The sequence below is a fragment of the Benincasa hispida genome, chromosome 11 (assembly GCF_027475165.1).
Source record: "Benincasa hispida cultivar pf3 chromosome 11, pf3_genome.v1.1, whole genome shotgun sequence".
Taxonomy (NCBI): Eukaryota; Viridiplantae; Streptophyta; class Magnoliopsida; order Cucurbitales; family Cucurbitaceae; genus Benincasa; species Benincasa hispida.
Genome location: NC_143488.1, coordinates 599,441 through 623,608, shown reverse-complemented (window position 1 = coordinate 623,608; position 24,168 = coordinate 599,441). Strand labels below are relative to the sequence as shown.

At 35.9% G+C, this 24,168-nt stretch overlaps 2 protein-coding genes across 2 annotated transcripts; one reads left to right on the top strand and one right to left on the bottom strand.

The window, feature by feature from the left end:
• The first annotated feature begins 1,785 nt into the window (after positions 1-1,785).
• On the top strand, positions 1,786-8,412 carry XLG3 (extra-large GTP-binding protein 3). Its single transcript, XM_039036613.2, has 9 exons — positions 1,786-2,272; positions 2,819-3,886; positions 4,000-4,137; positions 4,816-4,920; positions 5,011-5,196; positions 5,742-5,922; positions 6,296-6,534; positions 6,686-6,858; positions 7,470-8,412. The coding sequence occupies exons 2-9, from the start codon at positions 2,906-2,908 to the stop codon at positions 8,062-8,064; spliced, it is 2,598 nt and encodes an 865-aa protein (XP_038892541.1). The 5' UTR covers positions 1,786-2,272; positions 2,819-2,905; the 3' UTR covers positions 8,065-8,412.
• Positions 8,371-13,206, bottom strand: LOC120081591 (26S proteasome non-ATPase regulatory subunit 13 homolog A). The gene is made up of 6 exons (XM_039036615.2): positions 12,935-13,206; positions 11,486-11,932; positions 11,222-11,302; positions 9,609-9,805; positions 9,431-9,530; positions 8,371-8,899 (listed from the first exon to the last, which is right to left on the bottom strand). The coding sequence occupies exons 1-6, from the start codon at positions 13,082-13,084 to the stop codon at positions 8,714-8,716; spliced, it is 1,161 nt and encodes a 386-aa protein (XP_038892543.2). The 5' UTR covers positions 13,085-13,206; the 3' UTR covers positions 8,371-8,713.
• Between the last annotated feature and the right edge of the window lie 10,962 nt (positions 13,207-24,168).

The window sequence follows — 24,168 nt, the reverse complement described above, 5'->3', positions numbered from 1 at the left end:
ACATCGATAGAAACCTATTAGTATCTCCGTATTTATTATCTATAGATTCTAAAATTTTGCTATAAATATAAATATTTTCAGTATTTTTGTAATTTGAAATAATTTTCTAAAAAAAATATATAAAGTATTTACTAAAATAAAAATGTTATTAAAATGAAGTCAAATTACAATAACGAAGAATGGTGGGGTGCAAATTAATTAAAAAAAGAAAAATATGGCGTCAAAGTTAACGAAACCGTTACCGTCAAAATCGAGATGATTGCCCACGCTCTTCGAAGTGCTTTGAAACAGCAATTCCATGTTACAAATATCTTGGTCGTGTCTGCATTTATTTCCACGCGCTTCATAAGCGCGTGGATCAAGAGGTCCAGCAGAAACGCCTCTCCCAGTAATGTGTTATTATCCATCACCAACTCAATATTATTAGAAATTTGGAATCAAACCCAAAGGCTTATTTTGTGGGACCCACCTCATTCATTTTCTCTCTCTACTCGATCAAATTTTTCACTCCTTCTTAGTCAACATATTTTTACCACTATTTTCAAATATAAAAAAATGGTCAAACTTATTATAAATATAGTAAAATATTATTGTCTACTAAAATTAGTGGTAAATAGTGATAAATGTCTATCAATGTCTACAATAACATTTTGTTTTATCTAAAAATATTTTCACCAATTTTATCATTTAAGATAATTAACCGTATCATTAAAATAATGTTACTAATAATCGAATGTACAAATGAAAATATAAAATGTTATTCCTAAGTTTTGATGAAATACTTATATTAAATTAGACAGCATATTCCCAAAATGTTGGAATATGTTTCAATTATATTTATAGAGTTTCATTCTAAACTTTTAAAGTTTGAAATTGTTCGGAAAAAAAAAACTATTTCGTTAAATTTAGTGACAAAAACTAACATATCAATTGATTGTAAAAATTTAAAAGTGTATATGGTATACTTTTGGCTTGATTTCGATTTTATAGAAAATTAAAATGGTTTTATAATAATACTTTTTGGAATAGTTTTAAAGTTTAATGGTTTATATGGAAACCTTTCAAAATTTGGGAGCTTAGTTGATTTTTTCAACATAATTGAAATATACACCAATTTTTTAAGGGTGTCTTGTATGATTATCACGAATTACATAGATTTAGAGTTTATAAATATATATATTTATTTATTTATTAGAAGGAAACATACGTCATAGTTATATTAAGAAATAACCAAATTGACACATCCATATAATCATAGCTTAACTAGTATATATAAATAGGTTAAAATTTTAAATATTCACCCATTAAAAAATATTTATTTCTTTTTTTTAAGAAAAAAAATGATAAATAACATAAATTTTGGATTATTTTCAAATATAGAAAAATGAACTAAATATTTATAAATATAATAAAATATCATAGTCTATCTATAATATCTATTTGTGATAGACTACTGACGAATAGTAGTCTATCGCAATTATACTGTGATATTTTGCTATTATTTTTTAAAATATTTTTAGTAGATTTTTCATTTAAAATAATTTTCATAATTTTTCTATGAGTTCAATAATTGTAAAGTGAGAGATCAAATCATCGACTTTTCAACTTGTAATCGATATATTATTTATTAAGTTGGACTCGAAACGACAATAACCAAGACAATTTGATAGAGATTAGATATTTTAGTAGGATAAAGACTAAATATCTATGAGCACATCAATATATCTACACATCTGAAAATTCGAAAACAATATTTATACCTTAATTTGAAAGAAAAACAACTTCATACTAATTTAATTATTATTTTATAACTTTTTGTATTCATAAAAATATTCACCCATCCAAATATTCTATCAATATATCCGTAAAATTGGAAGTTTTGGACCATTAGTGTAAAAAACCTTGATTTAGACATCTGGCAATTTGGCAAAGCGGCTCAGATTTCTGACTCGTCTTACTCCTATTGCTCTCTGCTTGAATTTCACCATTTTTGTTATCTCTCTCTCTCTCTCTCTCTCTCTTTCTCTCTGTACTGTATTTTATCTGTTTCTCTCTCTTAAAGGGGCCTCGTCTTTTCTCTCGTCCATGGTGGTGGGTTTCGCAGAGGCTTTGGCTTTGCCTTTTGGGTTCCAAAAGCCCCAATCAAACCTCAAAAGCCATCTCTCTGCTGGGGGCTTTGCAATCTCTACGATTCGCTTTCATTTTGTCACTTTCTTAATCTATTTGCTATTTGACTCTCTCTAAAAGCGTAACTCGTTTACTCTTCAAAAGGGTATTTCTCTATCTCGCTCCTTTTCCCCTTTTTTCATCTCCTATGTTTATCTATTTTTTTTTTCTGCTAAAATAGTCTTCGCTTTGAATATTTGATTCTTGCGGTTTTGTTGCCTCTGTTCTGCTGTGTCATTCTTTATCTTTTTGTTTGTTTATAATTTGTTTGACTCTGATTTTTTCAACTCTTGTATTCTAGAGGTGGGTTCGTTTGCTTTTTTCAAGCTTTTGAAAAATATTGTTTGATTTGCGGTTTGGGTGTACTGATTTTGACTGCAAACCTTTTGATCGAACACCTTGATAAATGGGGCCTTCTGATTTTGAACCTTTCTTAGTATCCTAAAAGTTTGGTCAAGTTTTTCCTGTTGAAATTTTGAGTTTGATGTCTGCCATTGCTGTGATTTGGTTGAACTTGGAACCATCAGTCCAGGGCTCTGATGAGTTCTTTTGTTGGAGTCTTCTTCGTATTTGTATCTCTTGCTGAGAATTTCTGCGATTATCTATGTTGATTGTGAAGATGATTAAGCTTTACTTGTGGATGCTGTTTTAGGGAAACTATACATAAATCTAGAGTTCTTCTATCTCAAAAGTGTTCAGAAGTTGGATTTAGTACTCTGGTTTATCTAGCAATATCAATATGGCTGCCGAAACTGAAAGAAGGGAGGAAGAAAACTGGAGGGAATTGGTGAAGAAGATGCTCCCACCTGGAGCATCTCTCCCTGAAAGTGCTAGCGATCTGGATTACTCTATAGCTATGGAGTATGAGGGACCACCAGTTGTCTATGACGTTCCAAGAGTAGAACCCCTTGACGTGCATCCTCATTCAATTCCAGTTGCTGAACCTTTATCTGAATCCCAAAGGTCCATTGCAAATAATGGTCCCCCGACAATTGAACCAATTCCTTTGCCAGTCTCTCGTATTGTTGGACTCACAAGTTCGCCTGCTCAGAGTCCAAGGGTATCAGGAAGTTCAGAGTCTGTAGTATCTGTCTTGCAAAACCATGATTTTTCTTCAGCTTCACCTTCTGCCTCCCCAGCTTCAGTTCACAACCCTCCTAGCAACCAACCTAAACCAGTAGTTATTGATGCAAGGAGGGCACCTGTTGTCACGTTTAATACTGTTGATCACTCCCATCGAAAAGAACTTAGTGTCGAGAAGCAAGTGTATCCAGAATATGTAGGAGTTTCAAAAGAGAAAAAGAAAAAGAAAAGTAGGGTGTGTTATAGGTGTGGGAAAGGAAAGTGGGAAACAAAGGAGTCATGTCTAGTTTGTGATGCCAAATATTGCAGCAATTGTGTGCTTAGGGCTATGGGATCAATGCCTGAAGGGCGTAAATGTGTCACTTGCATCGGCGATCCAATAGACGAATCTAAGAGGTCAAAATTGGGTAAGCATTCGAGGGTCTTGTCTCGACTACTTAGTCCTTTGGAAGTGAAGCAAATTATGAAAGCAGAGAGAGAATGTCCTGCTAATCAACTTCGTCCAGAACAGCTGATAGTAAATGGATTACCGCTAAGGTCCGAAGAGATGGCAGAATTACTTGGATGCCCTCTTCCTCCACAGAAATTGAAACCTGGAAGATATTGGTATGACAAAGAATCTGGTCTCTGGGGAAAGGTAATTATAATTTACTGGCATTAGTTCTTTTTTATGTGTATTTAGTGTATGGCCATTTGACCTTTGCCTCTGCAACTAGAACTTCATGAAGTACTTTTGTGTTGGTCTGACAGGAAGGAGAAAAACCAGATAGAATCATTAGTTCAAATTTAAGTTTCACTGGCAAACTTAGCCCCCATGCAAGCAATGGAAACACTGAAGTTTACATCAACGGTCGAGAAATCACTAGACTTGAATTAAGGGTGCTTAAGGTATGCAATTTGGCTTGATAAACTTTTTTTTTTTTAAAAAAAAAAAAATATATTCGTGAGTGTCCGGGTCAACTTACGCGCACCTCAACTAATCTCACTTGACAACCCGCTTGACCCAACAATATTTGGGTGTCAAGGAAATTCATAGGAAATTAATTCCTAAGTGGTCACCATGGATTCAACCCTTGACGTTGTAGCCATTTATTGAGACTATGTTTCCCTTTTTACCACTAGGCCAACCCATGATGGTTTTTTGGCTTCATAAACTGGAACATAGACATTCTAATTCTCTTTCTTTTTTGCTTCTGAAACTGTAACTAATGATTTCTTGATATCACATATAGTGCCCCACATCATAGGACGCTCACCAATATACTGGGTTGATCAGAAGTTATCAAATAAATAGGGCACCTCCCAATTTTTGTAGACTTCACTTGAATATCCAAATTCCATAGAATGTATGTCATAATGCGAGGGAAACAAATGATTCTCGCAAGAGTCCTATGGGGTGATGCAAAGAGGAGGAGGAGGAGGAGGAAGAAGAAGAGTTGACACAATTTAAAGTACCTCACTAAAAGTATTTTGGTGTCTACTCAAATAAAATAAAAAGTTTTCTATTATGAATTTGATTCCCTTTAGATGTATAATGGCTTGTGTTCAATGCTGTTGTTTTTTCAGTTGGCAAATGTACAATGCCCACGTGACACCCATTTTTGGGTCTACGACGATGGTCGCTATGAGGAAGAAGGTCAAAACAATATCAGAGGAAATATTTGGGAGAAGGTGAACATAAAATCTTTTGAATGAAGTCTAACCTATGTCAAATTTATCCTTTTGATGTAAAGAACCTTACTTATGCTTGGATTAAGGCAGGCTTCAACACGCTTTGTTTGTGCTTTGTTCTCATTGCCTGTGCCACATGGTCAACCACCTCATGGAGTGAGAGAAGAGGCTAGCAATTATACAACAGTTCCCAACTACTTTGAGCAACAAAAGAGGATTCAGAAACTTCTTCTCATTGGGATCGAAGGCTCTGGAACTAGCACCATCTTTAAGCAGGTAAACATGTCATCATTATTGTTGTTATGTCTCAGATCGTCACTTCCTTAGGCATTTCAATCTTTCCCAATTTTATGCTGCAAGTTTGGAACCATGTAAAGTAACTTAATGTAGGAACAACCTTGTAACATAACTTGTTTGAGTGTAGGGAAAATTACTCATGCCTTCTAAAGAGTTCTGAGAAAGATCTAAGTTTAGACTATTTTTTAATTTTGGAATAGAGTTAACTTCTTTTTATGTCAATTAATCTACGAATGTGGATGTTTTTCTGTTGGCTACTGGTTTCTACTATTATTTTCATGGGCCATTAAGCTTAGAAGGTAAGAGGCCTGTTTTGTTGTTGTTGTTATTATTATTATTATTATTTTCATTGGAGTAAGATTTTATCCTGCAATTGTGAGGTAGTCATTGAATCTTTCTCTGGGAAGGTTGTGGCTGTTGCAGAGGAAATGGCCCCGAATGTGTTGTTTAAAATCTATTAGAAATGAAACAATTCAATCCAATCCACTATCTTCAATCTTCAATCTTTACCTTCTTTTGTGCAGGGAAAATTTTTGTATGGGAACAGATTTAATGAAGAAGAACTTCAAGACATCAAGCTAATGATTCAGAGTAATATGTACAAGTATCTTAGCATCTTACTCGATGGTCGAGAACGCTTTGAGGAGGAATTCCTAAATCGGAAGAAAGCTCCAAGTTCCCAGGGGGATCAAGCTCTTGAAACTGGTAATTTTTGCAATGCCAAATTCATTGGGCTCTATGTGAGGTTCTGGCAAGGGTAGAATTTGGGAAAGTGCAAAAACTGTAAACCCTTTTTGAAAAATTCCTTTAGATAATAGAGAGAAGTCCTTCCCTAAAACAATGTCTTTTTCACTCTTTAAATGAGACTTTATCTCCCATGTAACAGATACCCGACTCTGATAGTTGAAGGTTTATTTTCTACGATTATGAATTGATGGGTGAAATTATATGATGAGTGGTTTATGTAATGTGGCCTTTTAATTTTCAAGTTGTTAGAATTCCTTTCCACCCTCTTTCATGGTCTCTTTTAATTAAAATTTATTCATGCTTCTCTAAATTCAAATTTTTATTTCCGCAGATGGAGAGAGGGAAGCTAGTGAAAGTATATACTCTATCAACCCAAGGTTGAAACATTTTTCTGATTGGCTCCTCGATATCATTGCCACTGGAGATTTGGATGCATTCTTTCCTGCTGCAACTCGTGAGTATGCTCCATTAGTCGAAGAGCTATGGAAGGACCCTGCAATCCAGGAAACTTACAAGAGAAAAGATGAGCTCCACTTTCTTCCTGATGTTGCCGAGTACTTCTTAAGCAGGGTAATCAGTCACACCCTCATCTGATATGCTTAATTTTCGAAACCAGAATGTCTTTTTAAGATAACATCATCTGCCATCATGTGTCATCTTTTCTGTTTAGGAATGATTGATTTATCTAGGGAAAGTGCTTAGAATTTGTGCTTGTTTGCAGGCAGTTGAGGTTTCAAGCAATGAATATGAACCTTCTGATCGAGATATCCTGTACGCAGAAGGGGTAACCCAAGGGAATGGATTGGCTTTCATGGAATTTTCCCTTGATGATCGGAGTCCAATGTCCGAGACCTATACTGATAATCTCGAAGCTCCGCCCCCACCTCTCACTAGGTAATATATTCTCTCATTCTGCGTATTGATTGGTTGGATGAGAGATTTTATGTAGATTTATTATCTATCTCGGATGTGGGAGTAATTTAAAACAAGTCAAAAGCTCTAATCTTCCCTTATTTCAATAATGATTATAAAACATTTTTCTGTCTGTTTTTGGGAGGAATGTTGCATGCTTTCGATAGAGTTTCTTCGTGAGGGAAGCAGATAAATTATCGAGAGAAGTTAGTTGAGAGAATTTGGGGAAATAAATTGTGTATAGAGTGGAATTAGGGAATGAATGAATGTCTAAGCCAAGAACCTATCAATTCCTTGTTTGAAAGTACTTACAAGTGTTTTGACTCCTTGAAAATGCTTCTAAATTTGTAGCCAAATATAAATACTTGAGTTATAAAGTATTTTTAACCATCCAAGTCATTGACAAAAACCACTCCCCAACATTTTCCATAAGAGTTTTCTGCTAGGGGCAAGTTATGTACCAGACACTGTTCTTTGGTTTGTGATAATTTCTTTGAACCTCAAATCATTTATTATTGATGGGATTTTTTTCCATTTTCAACATGTATGTATTTTTTTCAGCAATCTGAATCTAGCTTGTATCTATTGTACAGATACCAACTTATAAGGGTGAGTGCCAAGGGGATGAATGAAGGGTGCAAGTGGGTAGAGATGTTTGAAGATGTTCGAGTCGTCGTCTTTTGCGTTGCTCTTAGTGATTTTGATCAGATGTCTGTTGCCCCAGAAGGTAGTGGGAGTGGAAACCTATTACAAAACAAGATGATGCAGAGCAAAGAGCTTTTTGAGACGATGGTCCGACACCCTTGCTTCAGAAATACCCCATTTGTGTTGATACTCAACAAGTACGATCTCTTTGAAGAGAAAGTAAATCGGGGGTCATTGAACGTTTGTGAATGGTTTAACGATTTCAGCCCCGTGCGACCGCTGCATAGCAACCAGTCACTCTCTCATCAAGCTTACTACTATGTAGCTATGAAATTCAAAGACCTTTATCAATCTATCACGGGTCGTAAGCTTTTCGTGTGGCAAGCTAGAGCGAGGGACCGAGTGACTATTGATGAGGCATTCAAGTATATAAGAGAAGTTGTCAAGTGGGATGAGGAGAAAGAGGAGAACTACTATGGTGGACCTGAAGATTCCTTCTATAGCACAGATGTTAGCTCATCTCCATTTGTTAGACAACAATGATATTTATTGTACTAGTTTCATAGATAATGTCAAAAGGAAGCCCAAAAAAGGAAAGAAAGAAAAAAAAACAAGCGCTTCACTTTCCTCTGTTCTCTTGAATAAGGTGAGATTCTTGCATTTTTTTTTCGAAGTTTTGATTTGAACTTGGGCAATAGCAAGCCTGTTCTTCATTATGTTAGAAAGTGAAATTGTTGGATTGATGTTGTAGAAGGATGTCTTGTAACTTTGTATAGAGAACTCCTTAGGCTCTCAGTGGCATTTTGTTGCTTCCCATATTTGAGGCATGAACAAATGAGATTGTCTGTGTTATATGAAGTCTAGTTTATAAGATTTAAACTTATCATGAAATCGATTCTCATGGAGCTCATCAAAACTCAATTGTATGCAACAAAAGTAACAAATACAGAAGTCTAATAATCACTCTAAGTCCATTTCTCAACTCCTCCAATCCATGCTCACTTTTAAAACTAACTAGACTGAAGTAGAGGCTCTGCTTCCTAGAAAATAGTTCAAGAAAGCAGTAGGCAAGATGAAAAGACAGCTTGAAAACCAGCCAGCCAGCCAGCAAAAATCATATAAAGGATCAGTTGTTTCTCCTGGCCTTTGTTTCGTCCCTCTGCTAAGTTGTTTAAAGATGAAATTAAGAGGATCATGATGCAACTAGATCAGGGGTCTCAGCCTCGACCGAAAGCAAAGTTGAATGCACTTTATCCACCCAATTGTCCAGCCAGTCTCGCAGGGACTTGATCTGTTGAATGCCCAGAACCCTAGGTTGCACCCAGGAAACGTGTACTGTACCCTCGACTTGATCGATTATTCCCTCTATAAGGTGGACCTGCAATAAAAAAACACCCAGTTTTCTGTTACCAATTGCGCATTGGTAGAATCCCCCCCCTTCAATCATGGCAATTATCAAATCAGTAAGAAAGGTTAAATGAGAAGGAAAAAAAAAAGTGAAATTAAACTGTGGAAGACGAGGATTTCGTCTGAACAGGTTGGGATTTAAGACTACCCAAGAGATGAAACATCAGGTCAGCTTATAATGGTAACCTAGAAACAGATAATCAAGCGGGTGAATGGTTGCTGGTTTTTCTCAAACGCCGTGAAAGTCATGATAAAATGATTTATCCATTTCAACATCCAAGTTTTTCATTCATTCAACTTGCAACTTTTTTAACACATTCAATCAAGATGGAATTTCTATGCCTTTCAAAATTTATATCACTGCTGCTTTTCCTCTTGGTTAAAACTGAATTCTTCCAGCATCACAATTTATCTTGGCCCTATTTTAATTTGAAGTGACCAAGTCCATGAACAAATTTGAAAGAAATTTTCTTGTGAAAAAATAAGTACAAGTGAAACTTACAGAGAGACTCTTCATTAGTAGATGCTCCACATCCTCTATAGAAAGTTTTGTCCGTTCTGCTATAATCTTCAATGGAATGGTCCGATCTTCAGATGGCCGGCTGCAACAAAACAAAATTAGCACAAAAATGATATAGAAAAGTTTAGTTATTTGGGACAAAGGAGCAAAGCCTGCATGCCTGAAGATAATTTCCATGAGGCAGAGAATGTTGATTTTCTCTAATAGTTTCTTCTCATTCTCAACTAAAGCTGGTTGAGCCCTCAAAGCTGCATTATGGACTTGGCATAATTCTTGATAGCGAACTAAATCGCCTGAATTGAATGCCTGAAGAATGTAGTAAAGCCACTCGACCTTTGTGCCCAACAGACTTTTGATCTGAAGTGACAAGAAATTACACACACACATCAGGTTCGAAGTCCAAAATACAGAGGCATGAAAAGATTAAACACTGACTACAATATCTACACAGAGATACCAAGTGTTGCAGTCATCATTCATCGTGTTATAAGTATGAAGACAGCTGCACTTGCCCTCAAGCCCTCAATGTTTTAAAAGGGTAAATACGGCCTTGAGACTTTTTCTCTTGCAGAGGCAAGGCGGCACAAGGTATAAGCCTCAAATTGAATTATAAATATTTTACAAATCCTAAATTGGTATGACCAAGTATTGCTAAACGTGACGGACATATAGATAAAAGAAACATTTTATTGATAAATGAAATTAGGGGATAACCCCAAACGCTTAAAGGTGATTACATAATAGAGTGTCAATTAATGACAAAAAGGATAAGGAAAGGAGAAGAAGGGTGCTTTGCATCACAAGGTCCATAAAACAATTAAGGGGGGAGAGTTGCACCCCACAAACACCAAAAGAAAGACCACAGCCAACTAAATCATCTTCTTTGTACCATCAAAAAGGCCCACCAACAAGGAAATCAAGAACGTGACAGTAAAACCATTATTGGTGAGCTGTTGCATCCTCCCTAATAGCCAAGCTGACTGATTTGTTGTAGTGAACCTGTGTAAATGCCTTGTAGTTCTCTCTGGAGCTTCATCTTTTTGCCAGCTGTTTGTGGCTTTTTAGGTTGGGAGGGAAGAGGGATGGATGGGATTGCCATAACACAAAGTCCATGATCTGACAATAAGGAAGCTAAATCCCGAAGACTAAATGGCAATGATGATGAAACTAAAGATGGCTGTGGGGTGAAAGTCTGTGTAGATGAATTAGGATTCTCCTCAAATGTCGAAGGGATTGTGTGGCTAGAACTAAGGTCAGATGGGAGAGTGCAAGGTGCCAGTTGGTGAGATTCATCTAGTTGGTCTCCAAAGGCATCTCTGTGAAAAATTTCACCCCCATAATTTTCACTTAATAAAAAATTTTAAAAGGATATGTTTAGCATCACAATCATCACAACTCAAACCTTTATATCTTTGAAGAATGAGGCAAATCACTATTAGTTTTCTAATCACTAGTGAGGCGTAGAGATTTTAAGTTACAGTGCGCTATTACAAAGGTGTAAGCCTCTCATGGTTCAACAAAGGTACAATTCTTGCCTCGAGCGAACCTCAATGCGAAGGACCTAACAGCTTTTTAAAACATTATTTGCCCACAGTCTAAATTACATATTGGAAAGGCTGAGTGATATTTATGTTTACTCCATCTTGAGAAGAAAAGACCAATAAGGTGGTTTTAAAGAAAATTTGAAGGACAATATAAGCTCTCAAAAGTAATATAAAATATTATACAAACAGACAACGCAAAATATTAAGGAACTATGGTGCAAATTCTTACAATAGGATGTGCAAGAAGCTCTCCGAAGTTGTAGATGTTGTCTCCCAGAAGTGCAGAAAGAGACAAATCAAAGGCCAAATCCTATGGGCACAACAGAAAAAAAAAATTGATAACGAAAAAAGGGAAAAAAAAAAAAACAAGTATGGATAGAGGATAAGTACTCATCATGCATTGGATATTATGAAATGAGCTTGCTTGTTTCTTATTTGAAAGGGAAAGAAATGTTAATCAGTATATAAAGAAAGAAAAAACATTTCATCATACCAATTTAAATGAGTCTGACAGTGATTCCACTGAAGTGTATGCCAGATAAAGAAGAGCAGTTTTATAGAACTCAGCAAATTCTTGGCGGAACTTGTAAAATTGAGATGAAACCCAATAATAGCTAGCATACACAGATGGATCGATGTCAGTCATGCTGTCAAGAGTGCTCTTTCCATCTTCCAAAAGTTTCTTGCACTCTTTACGGTCACCTTGCTCAAGCTTAAAGATGGCTATTTGCATCTTAATATAGAGGATAGGCTCCTCTATGCGCTGCTCTTTAGTACTCCTTAGTTTCTCAATTATCCCTTCAAGATAACTAATGGCAGCTTCTTTCTCTGCATATTGCCGAGAAACAATCACAGCAAAATGTGCAAGCTTGAGAAGATTGATTTTTGTCTCAAAATCAGTGATGAAGTTGTGATACAACTGAATCAGCGCATCACCAGCCTGAACATTTAACCACAAAAAAAAAATTAATTGAATAAGAGGTTTCTGCATAAAGACGTGTAGATAAAGCATGACAACTCAGTAAATCTCAACCGAGAATTAAAATATACAAGGATTCACGATGGGCCAAATTCAGTACCCAATGAATGCCTATCCACTCCTCAGTCCAAATATCTAGAGATCGTATGCTTTAAAAAAAGGGTGAAGTCAGGGAAGTCAAACCTAGGTATTAACAAAGACCCCAGTTCATGCTTACTATCTTATTCTCCAATCTACAATGTCAATTTAATCTAGATAGAGCACGTTAGATTAACAAGCCCCAAAGCCTAAGATGTTGATGGGGGCTAAGGTCATTTTGACCTTTAGATTGATGCCTCAACACTTCTCTCGCAAATAGAACTAACATGCAGGTTACGAACATGAAATGAAGAGGTTTTTTGGATAGGATTTCCTTTTTTTTTTTTTGTGGGGGGAGTTGGGGGGATAAGAAATGGAGAGAAAATTACTAAGCAAAGATTGGAATACTCAACTTCTTGCTCTACTACAGTGCAAGAACTCAATCTATTATCTACTCAATCCAGTCTTTAGAAATGAGTAAATTAGGCACGACCTCAGACAAATCACTAATCTCCAACTAACCCACCCCACATTCAATCGATCTGTTCAACTTGTTCGCTCATACAAGCAGGGGAAAATTTCTACCGTACGTTACATTTCAACAACTTTGAATCCAACGAAGAGTTGAATACAAAATCCAGTAAGTTAAATCAACCCCTTCAGCAAAAGCCCCCAAGTTTCAAACCCCACGATCTTCTCCACCCAAAAACCCTAAGTTTTCGGTACGTTTCGCTATCACAAATTCAATCCCAACAGACCCAGACCAAAACCCTAACAGTATCCATCTAAAAATCAAAGCATCTAAAGCTGAAATACTAGCACGTACTCAAGGAATCAAAATGCCGACACATTCATCGAAAACGAGGTAAGTTGGAAAAAACCGACCTGGAAGACCGTCAGAGCGACGAATTGTTCAAGCTTGAGTGTGAGCTGATGCCAAAGCTTCTTCTGGTACAGATCTGCGAGCGTATTGTACCATTCAGCGAGCTCAGGATGCGAGTTACGAAGGGAATCGAGGTACTGTAAAGCGGCCATGGTTGCTCCGGCTAAGGATTCTCGAAGGGGAAAAGGAAAAAGAGAAGTTCGATTTATATAATTTGTGCCTCTTCCTCTGTTCTTTTTCTTGTTCTCAAAGAAAAGAATAGAAAAGCTGAAGAAGATTCATTAGGGAGGGGCTTTATTGTCATTTCACACGGTCGCTTATGGAGTCGGGTTGGGAATAATCCGACCCGATTAGGTAATGGGTCGCATACACTTTTACCATCTAAATTTGAGGATATGTTTTTATTTACCCCTAAATTTCAAAATTGATAATTTAATCTGTGACCCGTTAATTAGGAAACGTTCATAGATAACTCATAGGGGTGAACACAGATATACCGAAAATTCAATCGACCGAATTGAGGTCAGTTAGTTGATTTTAGTGTAGTCACACATAGTTTTAAATTTCTGTCCATGTATCAATATTTCTATATTTTAATGGATTCGACATCGATATTTTTATTATACTATAAAAATCCCCAAAACATAAAAGATAAATATCAAAATACCACTAATATATATAATATAAATCTTAGATATTTTAATTTGTTTGAAAATCATAAAATATTTATTTACTATTAAATTTAAATTTTGGATATTTTGGTTTCATAATTTTTCTATAAATATTTATCCAAATTGGTATTTTATCGATATTTTCATCGAAATTTTGGTAAAATTAAGATTTTTATATTTTTGTTGATATCAATGTTTTAAACCTTTGTTAGTCAATAATGGTTCATTTAATTAAAAGAAAATCGCCTGGTCGGTCAGTCTAAATAAAAGTGAAAAAACCGACCAAACCACCAATATATATATCAAGTTTTATTATTTATTTGAGAAAAAAAAACAAAGTAAACTCCACCCCACATTACCCTGACTCAATCCACTTTCCCCAGCCAAACCCATATCTCTTTCAGACTTTCTCCAAATTGGCCCTCGAAATAGAAACCCTTAACATTATTTTTTTTAAAGAGAGAGAGAGAACCGTCAAAATCGATCACTAGTTGGTCGACTGCCACACAAAGGAACATGCGAGTAAGTTCTGGTATCGATTTTCCTCCAAAATCAATACTGACAGACCGATAAACACTTGTTAAGTCTTAAAACCCAAAGAGTTGGCCCAAAGAAAATTTCTATGAAGATAACACTACCATGTAGTCTTTTTTTTCTCCACACACGTGTTTTTGCACTTAGAAAGAAGATAATCAGAAAATGAATTCCCTTCTACTGCCAGTACATGCAACATTTGGGATTCTTAACTTTCCTCTCTCGTTCTCTCAGGAGCTTGAAGAAGAAGACGAAGATGGAGGCAAAATCAATGTTGTAAATGATGAAGATCGTGAAGAAAGGTAGGAGATGATGATCATCCAAGTTAAAGAAGAAGAATCAACACACAATTTTTAAGCGGTTCAACATAATTGTCTACATCCATTGTGCAAAAGAGGGTGAATTTACTTATTGCTTTTTGTTGAAAGGAAAAGGGGAGAAGAAAAATGCACGTCTTATGCTATGTGTTAATCTCCATGTGTCGATGGTCATGCGTTGGACTGGAAATATGCAATATGCGTTTAAGCTCGTATACAATGACCATGCGTTCCTATCACAAGTTTTCTTGCTTTCTCGCCAAGTATAACAAGAACACAAGTTTCTTGGGATGATCTGAGGTCAAACACAGGGACTTGAAACTAAATAATGTTTGTGAAGTAATGCGTTTGAGGCGATGAATAAAAGTAAAAAGACAGAAGTTAAAGGATTATGCGCTATTTCTACTCCTAACTAAACAGATTGAGCAATGGAAGTTTAACTAAGAAAATTGATAGAGATGTAACAACTGTTAACACATATTAAGATGACTTAATTATGTTTAGTCACTCGAGTAATCCTAGCTCGCCACACTAACGCATCGCACACCTCTCGGTGGCCAGCCCACATGCTTATATCTCTATAATGCATGGTTGCATCGAGCATAAGAGCGTTCCTATCTCTAGGAACAAAGCTTACCTTGCTTTAGTGTGTTCCACTACTTACCCTTTCGGACAGTTAGTTGCAGCTAATCAGCTCATAGACAAGCATTGCGACAACCTCACACCAAGTGCAAAGAATTAACTCACTATACTCCCGCAACGCACACCTCTCGGTGGGTTGCTACATGCGTCATATCTCTAAGCCGCATGACTAAGTATGCAACGGTCTTCTATACTCAACTAAATGATGAATGTAGACGATGATAAAGACGAAGAAGATGATGAAGATGGTGCTGAAGGAAGTAATAGATGCATTGATTACAAAATGTATTAATGTTTTAAGCCAAAATGTAATACAATACAGAGATAAGAGGAGAGATGGAAGGCTAGATGTGGGCAATCTCTTGCTTTTCATTCGAAATGCGTCAAGACTGTTGGTGGTGCCATAGATGGATGGTGGAGAAGTCTCTCTCGAGCTCTATCTCCGGTGAAACTTCAATCGTCACTTGGAAGGGGCTGTGGAGGTGGAGAATCCTCAAAAGAAGTCTTGCTCGTGCTCTCATCTGTGATAACAAGAATATGCCTTAAGGTAGAAACTCAGATGATTTGAAGTGAAAATCCAAGGCTCTATTTATAGAGCTTAAACTCCGACAACTTTGATACCCCATTCTGAATCATTGTTGCTTCTGTCGCGGTATGAGAAATGTCAGTATCACCTTATCTGGTTGATACTCCCAAGGTATGTGTTCATGCTTGTTTCTTATGAAGTACCAACACATTCCACCTATCTCGCATTCAACCTTCTATCACGATTATCATCCTGTGGACGCAGCATTCCATGCGACGAACTAGTCTTCATAACTATCAACGCATGCGGTCACCCTTGCGGCGGTCTGGGACCAACACATGCGATTAATTTCTGTAATAGCTGTAAAAATAGACACTTTGATGCAGAATAATGCATGATATAAGGGTTAGTGAAGATTTTTGATGTTGGTCGACGCAAGCTCACTTTTCCATATGAATTATTGGTATTATTGACACATATTCTACTTAGTAGCCCTCATAATTCTAAATAAAAGGCTACAATAGCCTGTATTTCTACAAGCTATCACTTTTCAATTCTTGTAGCGATATACAAAATGAACTCTTACCCCTCTCAACTCACTTCTATTCTTATTTATTTGTAGAATTTACAAGAGTTAAAATGAGTTGATGGTGAGCTTGGAGGTTACAACAGAAAATAGGTATGCTCTTTTTATTTTCTGAACAATTTCCATCTTTGTAAGCAACAAGCAAACTCCCTACATGAGCTGACTTTCTAACCATTTTCAGGTACCTCGAACCCAAGAAGCTTGAGACAACAAATGAGCTTGATTTGAAGCACAGGTTTAGTCAACATGTCAACTGCGTTGTCGGAGGTATGTAAAGGAACTCTTATTCAAGAGTACCTATGAGCGGAAGCGGATCATTCCAATTCATTGTGACAAAATTACCGCATATACATTCAAACATACTTTCATAATGCTAAAGGGATCAAGAAATCATATCAGATGAAGATTTCTTCTTCACAGCGAGTCTGAAGCCCAACCGTCTACCTCGAACAGTCACCACTCGGACAGCAGGAAAAGGATAAGGCAACACCACTCAGAGCCCTCAATATTCTTGGAGTGAGAATCCAAAGTGTGGGCTTTGTTCGGATTTGGTAGAGGGAAGGAGAAAGAGCGACCGTACACAATGATCAAGCAAGTAGGAGATAATTGCTAGACAAAATGCTTGATCATTTAGGTGAAGTATACGATCGTGTAGTAAAAATAATCTATCGTCTAAACGATCGTGTAGGAAAAGGTAAACGATCGTGTAGGAAAAGGGTGAGCGATCGTCCAAACGATCGCGTAGAAAAAACTAAGCGATCGTCTATACGATCATTTAATAAATATCGAGAGCTAAACGATCGCTTAGGAAAAAGGTAAATGATCATTTAGTTAATAGCGTGCGACAGTGTAATTGGTATGCGATCGCTTAGCAATATCGTATATGTAAGCGATCGTGCAGTCACTATCGTACAGACACTGATTTTCTAAACGATGACACTATCTTTTTCATAATATCTGCGCACCCCGAGATCAACACACCGTCTACTATTTATAATGCACTCATCCGTTATTTAGAACGAAGAGGCACCTTCCCATTTCCTTTATAACCGTCCAATGAATGTGATCTTATCACATTCATAACTTATAAATTAATATCATATATTAATTATAATATTTTTCCTCTACTAGATATAAATCATATTTATATCCAATTTCCTCCAAATTAATGGTTAATTATATCATATTTAATTAACTCGTTCAACTATATCATATATAATCGAACTCCCTCTTGTCAATTTGAACATTTCAAATTGACCCAAAAATTGACTCTCAACTTGTATCCAAGCTACCAAAGGGACCTTATGGACCTATGGCTCGAAGCTCTAACGGTACATGAATAGCTGACTAAACTCTTTAGTCACGATATCCACCATCCGTTAATTGTTAGGCATTCCACTAAAGATCGACAGTTGAACTCTTCTTGTCATAGATATATTTCTCTGTCTATTGGATATAACCAATCATCAGTACGATGACCCTTCACAGATGCTCGTAATTACAGAAGGCCAATTTACCGTTTTGCCCATGTAATTACATCTTCCTCCTTAAGTACCGCTGATCCCTCTAATGAACAATACAACATAGTCCTACTATGTGTGAACACCTCTCGGGCCATGAGAAGATGCGTGGCGCCACATCGTTCAAGCCCTGGAATCAGCCCTTAAGGGAGTTATCTATCTACTTACCCCTGCCTCGGGGAAGGAGTGAATTCCATCTTGTGTAGCTGAGTTCCCAGCTCCCAAATTAGACGAATCCCCAAAATGGTAGGTTTGAGTCGGTATTCTGGCCACTCGCACCCGTGCAAATCAAAGGACCGCCCTTAATGGCAGGAGTTCCCAACTCACTCAGGATTGAGGTCATATTACCTATGGTCATCCTAGTGAAGTGAAGTCTTAGTTATGAATGGTGTTATATAACGAGATGTTAACACTTCGTGGTCAGGTCTTATACAAACTCTTTTTATAGGACGCCCCCGCTCGCATGCCCCCTACACAAATGATCAGAATCAGACCATCTGTGGCAAGTCACAACAATTGTGTCCATTCCACAAAGCAGGTCACATCCGTAGCGTTACCAGGATAAGGTTTCCTTCCTATATCCATATACTACAGACCATTTTGGTTATCACTCAAGACATGATCCACTTGTATGTCACCACATACATGCTTAAGTTACATACAGATAACCAGGGATATTAAGTTTATTGGTTTGTGGTAAAATCTAAATGTGCAAAGTCAAGTAGTGAAGTAAATATCATTTATATTATACATCACAAGTGTTCGTACAATGTTGTTTATAAACTACTGGACACGAGACTTTAGGGCATAAACTCCAACAGTATGTATCTTAATTATCACACTAGATCCTTATAGTAGGTTGATTGATTCCAAAATAATTGAGTAAGCCTTTCAATCACAAACCTTCTTTTACTACCTCTGATAATGCGATGAACTTTGCTTCTATTGTGGATAGAGCCACAACTAATTGTGGACTTTCCTTCCAGCTTATCAGGTTATTTTCCCATAGGAAATTGTATCCTGATAATGAGTGTTTTTTGTGTAAATCTTCAGCGTAGTCAGCATCCACATAGCCATAGATTTCATCATTCATTGGTTCGTTTTATTTGTACAGAATTCTGACATCTTTAGAAAGACATAGATACCTTAGTATCCACTTGATTGCCTCCCAATGATGTTTGCTTGGATTAGACACATACCTACTATCCAAGCTTGTAGCATACGATAGGTCAGGTCTAGTAGAAGTCATTAGATACATTAAGAATCCCACTGCTTGAGAGTAAAGGATTGATTTCATGAAGTTTAAATGTTTTTCATCAGTAGGTTTAGGGCTATTAGCTTATGATAGTTTAAAATGATGTGCTAAAGGTGTCTTTACTAGTTTTGCACCACTCATATTAAACCCCTGAAGAACTTTGCCACAGTAGTCAGATTGACTCATATAGAAATGACTTACTTTTGTTTCTGATGATTTCAACCCCTAGGATTCTTCTTGATTCCCCTAAATCTTTCATGTTGAACTCTTTCTTTAAAAGGTTCTTGACTTGTTTAAAGACTTCCTGAGAGCTCCCTGCAAGTAACATATAATCTACATGTAGAAGTAGATACACAACATCTCCAAAACTCTTAGTGTTAGTGTAAACACACCAATCATAGGATATTCCCTTGAATCCAATTTTGGATACCACCTCATCAAAACTGTCATACCAGCACCTAGGGAATGCTTAAGACCATAGATTGACTTATTTAATAATCAAACTAGATCTTTCTTCTTCCTTCTTTACATATCCCTGAGGTTGCTTCATGTAGATGGTTTCACTCAAATATCCATGTAGAAAGGCAGCCTTCACATCCAATTGGTCTAACTCCAAGTCCTTTTGTACAATTAGGAGAGGAGTAGCCTAATGGATGCTTGTTTTACAACAGGAGAGAAAACTTCAATGTAATCTATGACTTCTTTCTGTGTGAACCCTTTAGCTACAAGTATTGCCTTGAATCTAGACTTTTGGACCCCTGGATTCTCTTTTTTAAATCTGTAGATCCATTTACATGAAATAGGTTTGTATCATTTAGGTAAGGGTACTAACTTCCATGTATCATTTAGATTGTGTGGCCTCATCTAATCATTCATGGTCTCAATCCATTGTCTAGCATCAAGACTATTGACAGCTTCTTCAGAACTTGTAGGTTCATCATTGCTTAGTGAAATGGTAGCACCCAAAGCAACACTAGCAAAATCTGATTCAACAATATCTTACTGCAAGGCTTATGCTCCCTTATGTGGTCCTATTCTAGAAAGGTAACGTTTGTTGACACAAACACTTTATATCTCTAGGATTTAGAAGTAACCATCCCTCATTCCTTTAGGGTAACCTACAAATAGGCACGATTTTGAATAAGGTTCCAATTTCTTAGGATTTTTCTCAAGCACATGTTCTGGACAATCTCAGATCTTGAAATAGCGTAAACTATCTTTACAACCATTCTACAGTTCCAAATGTGTTCCAATAACACTTTTAGAAGGAACACAATTCAAAATGTAATCTGCAGTTTGTACTACAGAATCCTAAAACGAGTCAGGTAAGGAAACATAACTCATCATAGACCGAACCGTATCCAATAAGGTTTAATTTCTTCTGCCTGATATACCATTCTGTTGAGGTGTACTAGGTGCCGAGGGTTGAGATACAATTCCATATTCTATCAAATAGTCTTGGAATTTTAGATCCACATACCCTTCACCTCGATCAGATCGAAATGTTTTAATGGTTTTATTCAATGCATTTTCAACTTCAGCCTTGTACTCCTTGAACTTTTCAAGGGCTTCAGACTTAAGTTGCATTAAATAAACATACCCATATCTAAAATAATAATTAGTAAAAGTGATGAAATATTCACACCTTTCTTTTGCCTTAACATTCATCGGACCACAGAGGTCTGAATGTACAAGTTCTAAGGGTTCTTTGGCCCTGTGACCTTTTCCAATAAAAGATCTTTTAGTCATTTTGTTCAAGGTATGACTCATATATAGGTAAAGAATTTCCTTCTAACTCACTTAGAAATCCATTCTCAACCAATCTCTCAATCCTATTGAGATTTATGTGTCTTAATCTTAGGTGCCAAAGATGAAAAATTTTTTTAGGAGAAATTTTTTATCTTTTATTATGAGTTACCGCAATTTTAAACAGTTCATGTCACACCCCGTCCCAAACTACTTTCTGAGCCAAGGAAAGGACATGACTGCAGCAGTTATCAACCCTTTTGTTGACACTTACTGCCTAATAGCTCTTGCGGAAATAACTCTGATACCAATGTACAAATTCAACAACCAATTAATTAAGTCAAAGAGGCAAACAACAACTGATTATTACAATAATGTAATGTTCATACAACTCCAAGATTTAACTACAAAGTTTACAACAACAATTGTAAAACCCTCCGGAAGTGTAATTGTGGCTTGTGGCAGACCTTGACCTTAGCAACACCCTGGAACTCCTCACCTTCCGCTACCTTGGAAGAAAACATTTGAAAAATGGGATGAGCTTGCTAGCCCAGTGAGTGACAAGAAAACCGATTCTTATGAAAAAGAAGTACCCCGACTAATTATTTTTACTAAGTGATTGTTTAAATTTGTCCAAAAGTATCGCTTACTTTGGATAGTTAAATAATTTTGATTAATGTTCATTAAACATTTTAACAAACTTTAATCAACAATTGCATGCTTGCAACAAATTTATCTAATTCACTTTTTAGGTCAGTTCCCACGTCGGGGTGTTTCGTTTCCATTATCATAAATACCCCAGCTTAGACAGAACTCGCCTTAGACAAAGGTCCCTTATAGACATATTTGCTACAATTTTAATCTTTTAAGAAGACCAATTTAATCATATTAAACTGATTAAAAAGATTAAACTAATTTCTAATCTCATTAGAAATGTTGTGAACTTAGGTCTATGTGAATTATATTTTAAACTATTTAAAAAATAATTTGAACCTAGTTTGCATGCAATTCTGGATTATTGATTTTAATTTTCAATTTCATTTAATTATAACGATTATAAAATAAATGAAACAAATTAAAATCATACATTGCATTCTATATCATACTTAGGAAAAACATATAACCATTGTAATATTACCTAAAGTAATGACATACTTCATGCAATTTTCATTTCATTACTCAACATATATAACACTTATATACTAAAGTAATGAAATTCAAACAATAACATTCGTACATACATTCATCTATATATTACAACTCTTATAATATAAATGATGCATGATAATGTTATTTTGCATGCAAACATATATTATAACACTTATATTATATGATGCATGAGCATGCTATAAAATAAATCATGCAACTATATTATAACATTTATAATATACATGATGCATAAAAAATGCATAACCTATGGTGGGATTTTACTATATGACATATAAAACAATAAAATTAAACCATACATCAAATGCATAATTTAAAGAACAATTTATGAATCGGGATTGGACTCCTAAACTATTAATTAAATTAATATAAACTTTATATTAATTTAATTAATGGAAAAACTAACTATTACATAAAAAAGAATAGTTGAACGGTTCAAAACAGGTGAACCGGACCTTGAACCTACGAACTAGACCATTCAACACTCGAACTGCCTGCGAACCGGTTGCTGAACCATGCCTTCTTTCCTTCTCATAGTGTTGGGACGTTGTGTCCTAGCATCGTGACGCTACGGAAGAACAAGTTCGCCAGCCGCATCGTAACGTCGCGATGCTATTGCACAATCGCTTACTGTGCTGACGCGAACTCCTTCATTTCAACACGAATGACACAAGACAACGAATTACAGACTCGATTGCTTAATTATGCTAAAAAAACAAAAAGATCCTCAACCAAATTTGTAAATTTAAAGTAATAAATCTAAAGCCAATCTCGAAAACATCCATAATTGCAAACCAATCATTCATCGTCATGAACAAACTTACAAAATGCAACTCATCATTAAACTGTGATTCAATTCTAGAAAATTAAAATTGGGAACCAAAAACCACCACTCTGATACCAGTTGAAGGACTGTGAGGTCCAATACGGAAGCGGGGAAGCCAATAATCTTCACAAATTCCCTCTTCGATTTGGTCACGAACTCTCCAAAGAAGCTTGAACAAAAACCATAACCCAACTTTGGACACCACCAAAAGGTAATCCTCTGTATTCTTCTTAGGGGTGGGAATTACAGGAGGTGTGGACTCTGTATATTTTGGGAAGAGGGAGAGGAGAATTGAGAGGAAGATATTTTTTTTTTTGAGAAAAAACACACAGACACACTATAACCACCATTCTTTGAAGAAGATGAAGAAGATGTAAAAACCACTCCCATTACCACAATAAAACCTGAGAGAAAATAGGGGGAGGGAGTTATAACTCCCTTCTCGATTAAATTAAAAAAATTAATTTAATTTAATTCAAAATAATGTAATGAATAACAAATTATTTAATAAATTATTATATATATGTTATCAAATTATTTAACCACCTTATCATATAGTATATATTAAACTATATGCTATATCGAATATAACACATAACCTATAACTTAATATTGTATCAAATACAATGTAATCTATAGTTTGTATTTGTTTCAATAATGCATGACATTTAATATAAATCAAATTTATATTAAATTTAATTATATGAATCTTATCCACACAATTAGTATTTGAATCATATTCAAATATTTAATTCCTCTCAAAATAAACTTTACCTTATAATTTATCAAATACATTATATTAATTATATCATATATAATTAATTCCCTTAATTAATTTGAACAATTTAAATTAATCCAAAATTAATTCTAAATAATCCCTGTTGGGCTAAATAGGGGATCTTATGGATCTGTAGATTGAAATTCCAATGACACTTGAATAATTAATTAAACTTCTTTAATTAAATTACTCAACATCTATTAATTGCCGCTCACTCTACTAAAGACTGACAGCTACATTCTTCACACTACATATATATTTATGTGTCCACTGCATATAACCAGTCAACAGTGCAATGACCCTTCACACATTGCTCGTAAGTACAATTGGGCCAAAATTATTGTTTTGCCCATGTTGTTACATCTAACTCCTTAAGTACCACTTATCCCTCTAATGAATAATAAATCACAGTCCAACTATGGCTAAACCCCTCTCGGCCCAAGAGAGGGTCTGGAGCCACATTGTTCAAACCTCGAAATCAGCCTTACGAGAGCAATTTATCTACTTACCCCGACATTAGGGAAGGAGTGTATTCCGTCTTGTGTAATTGTATTTCCAGCTCCTCAATCAGACGAATCTCTAAAATGGTAGGCTTATTGAGTCGGCGATTTGGCCACTCTCACCCACACAAATCAACGAATCGCCTTCATGGACAGGATTTCACAACT

Excerpts from the sequence above, each read along its gene's own strand:
- LOC120081591 (XM_039036615.2), bottom strand. The coding sequence starts at position 13,084 with ATGGCCGCTTTACAGTACCTCGATTCCCTTCGTAACTCGCATCCTGAG. Across the intron at positions 11,303-11,485 it reads TGTCAGACTCATTTAAATTG|GATTTGGCCTTTGATTTGTC; the intron begins GTATGATGAAAT and ends TTGTGCCCATAG. Across the intron at positions 9,531-9,608 it reads CTCATGGAAATTATCTTCAG|CCGGCCATCTGAAGATCGGA; the intron begins GCATGCAGGCTT and ends GTTTTGTTGCAG.
- XLG3 (XM_039036613.2), top strand. The coding sequence starts at position 2,906 with ATGGCTGCCGAAACTGAAAGAAGGGAGGAAGAAAACTGGAGGGAATTG. Across the intron at positions 3,887-3,999 it reads AATCTGGTCTCTGGGGAAAG|GAAGGAGAAAAACCAGATAG; the intron begins GTAATTATAATT and ends TTGGTCTGACAG. Across the intron at positions 4,921-5,010 it reads GAGGAAATATTTGGGAGAAG|GCTTCAACACGCTTTGTTTG; the intron begins GTGAACATAAAA and ends GGATTAAGGCAG.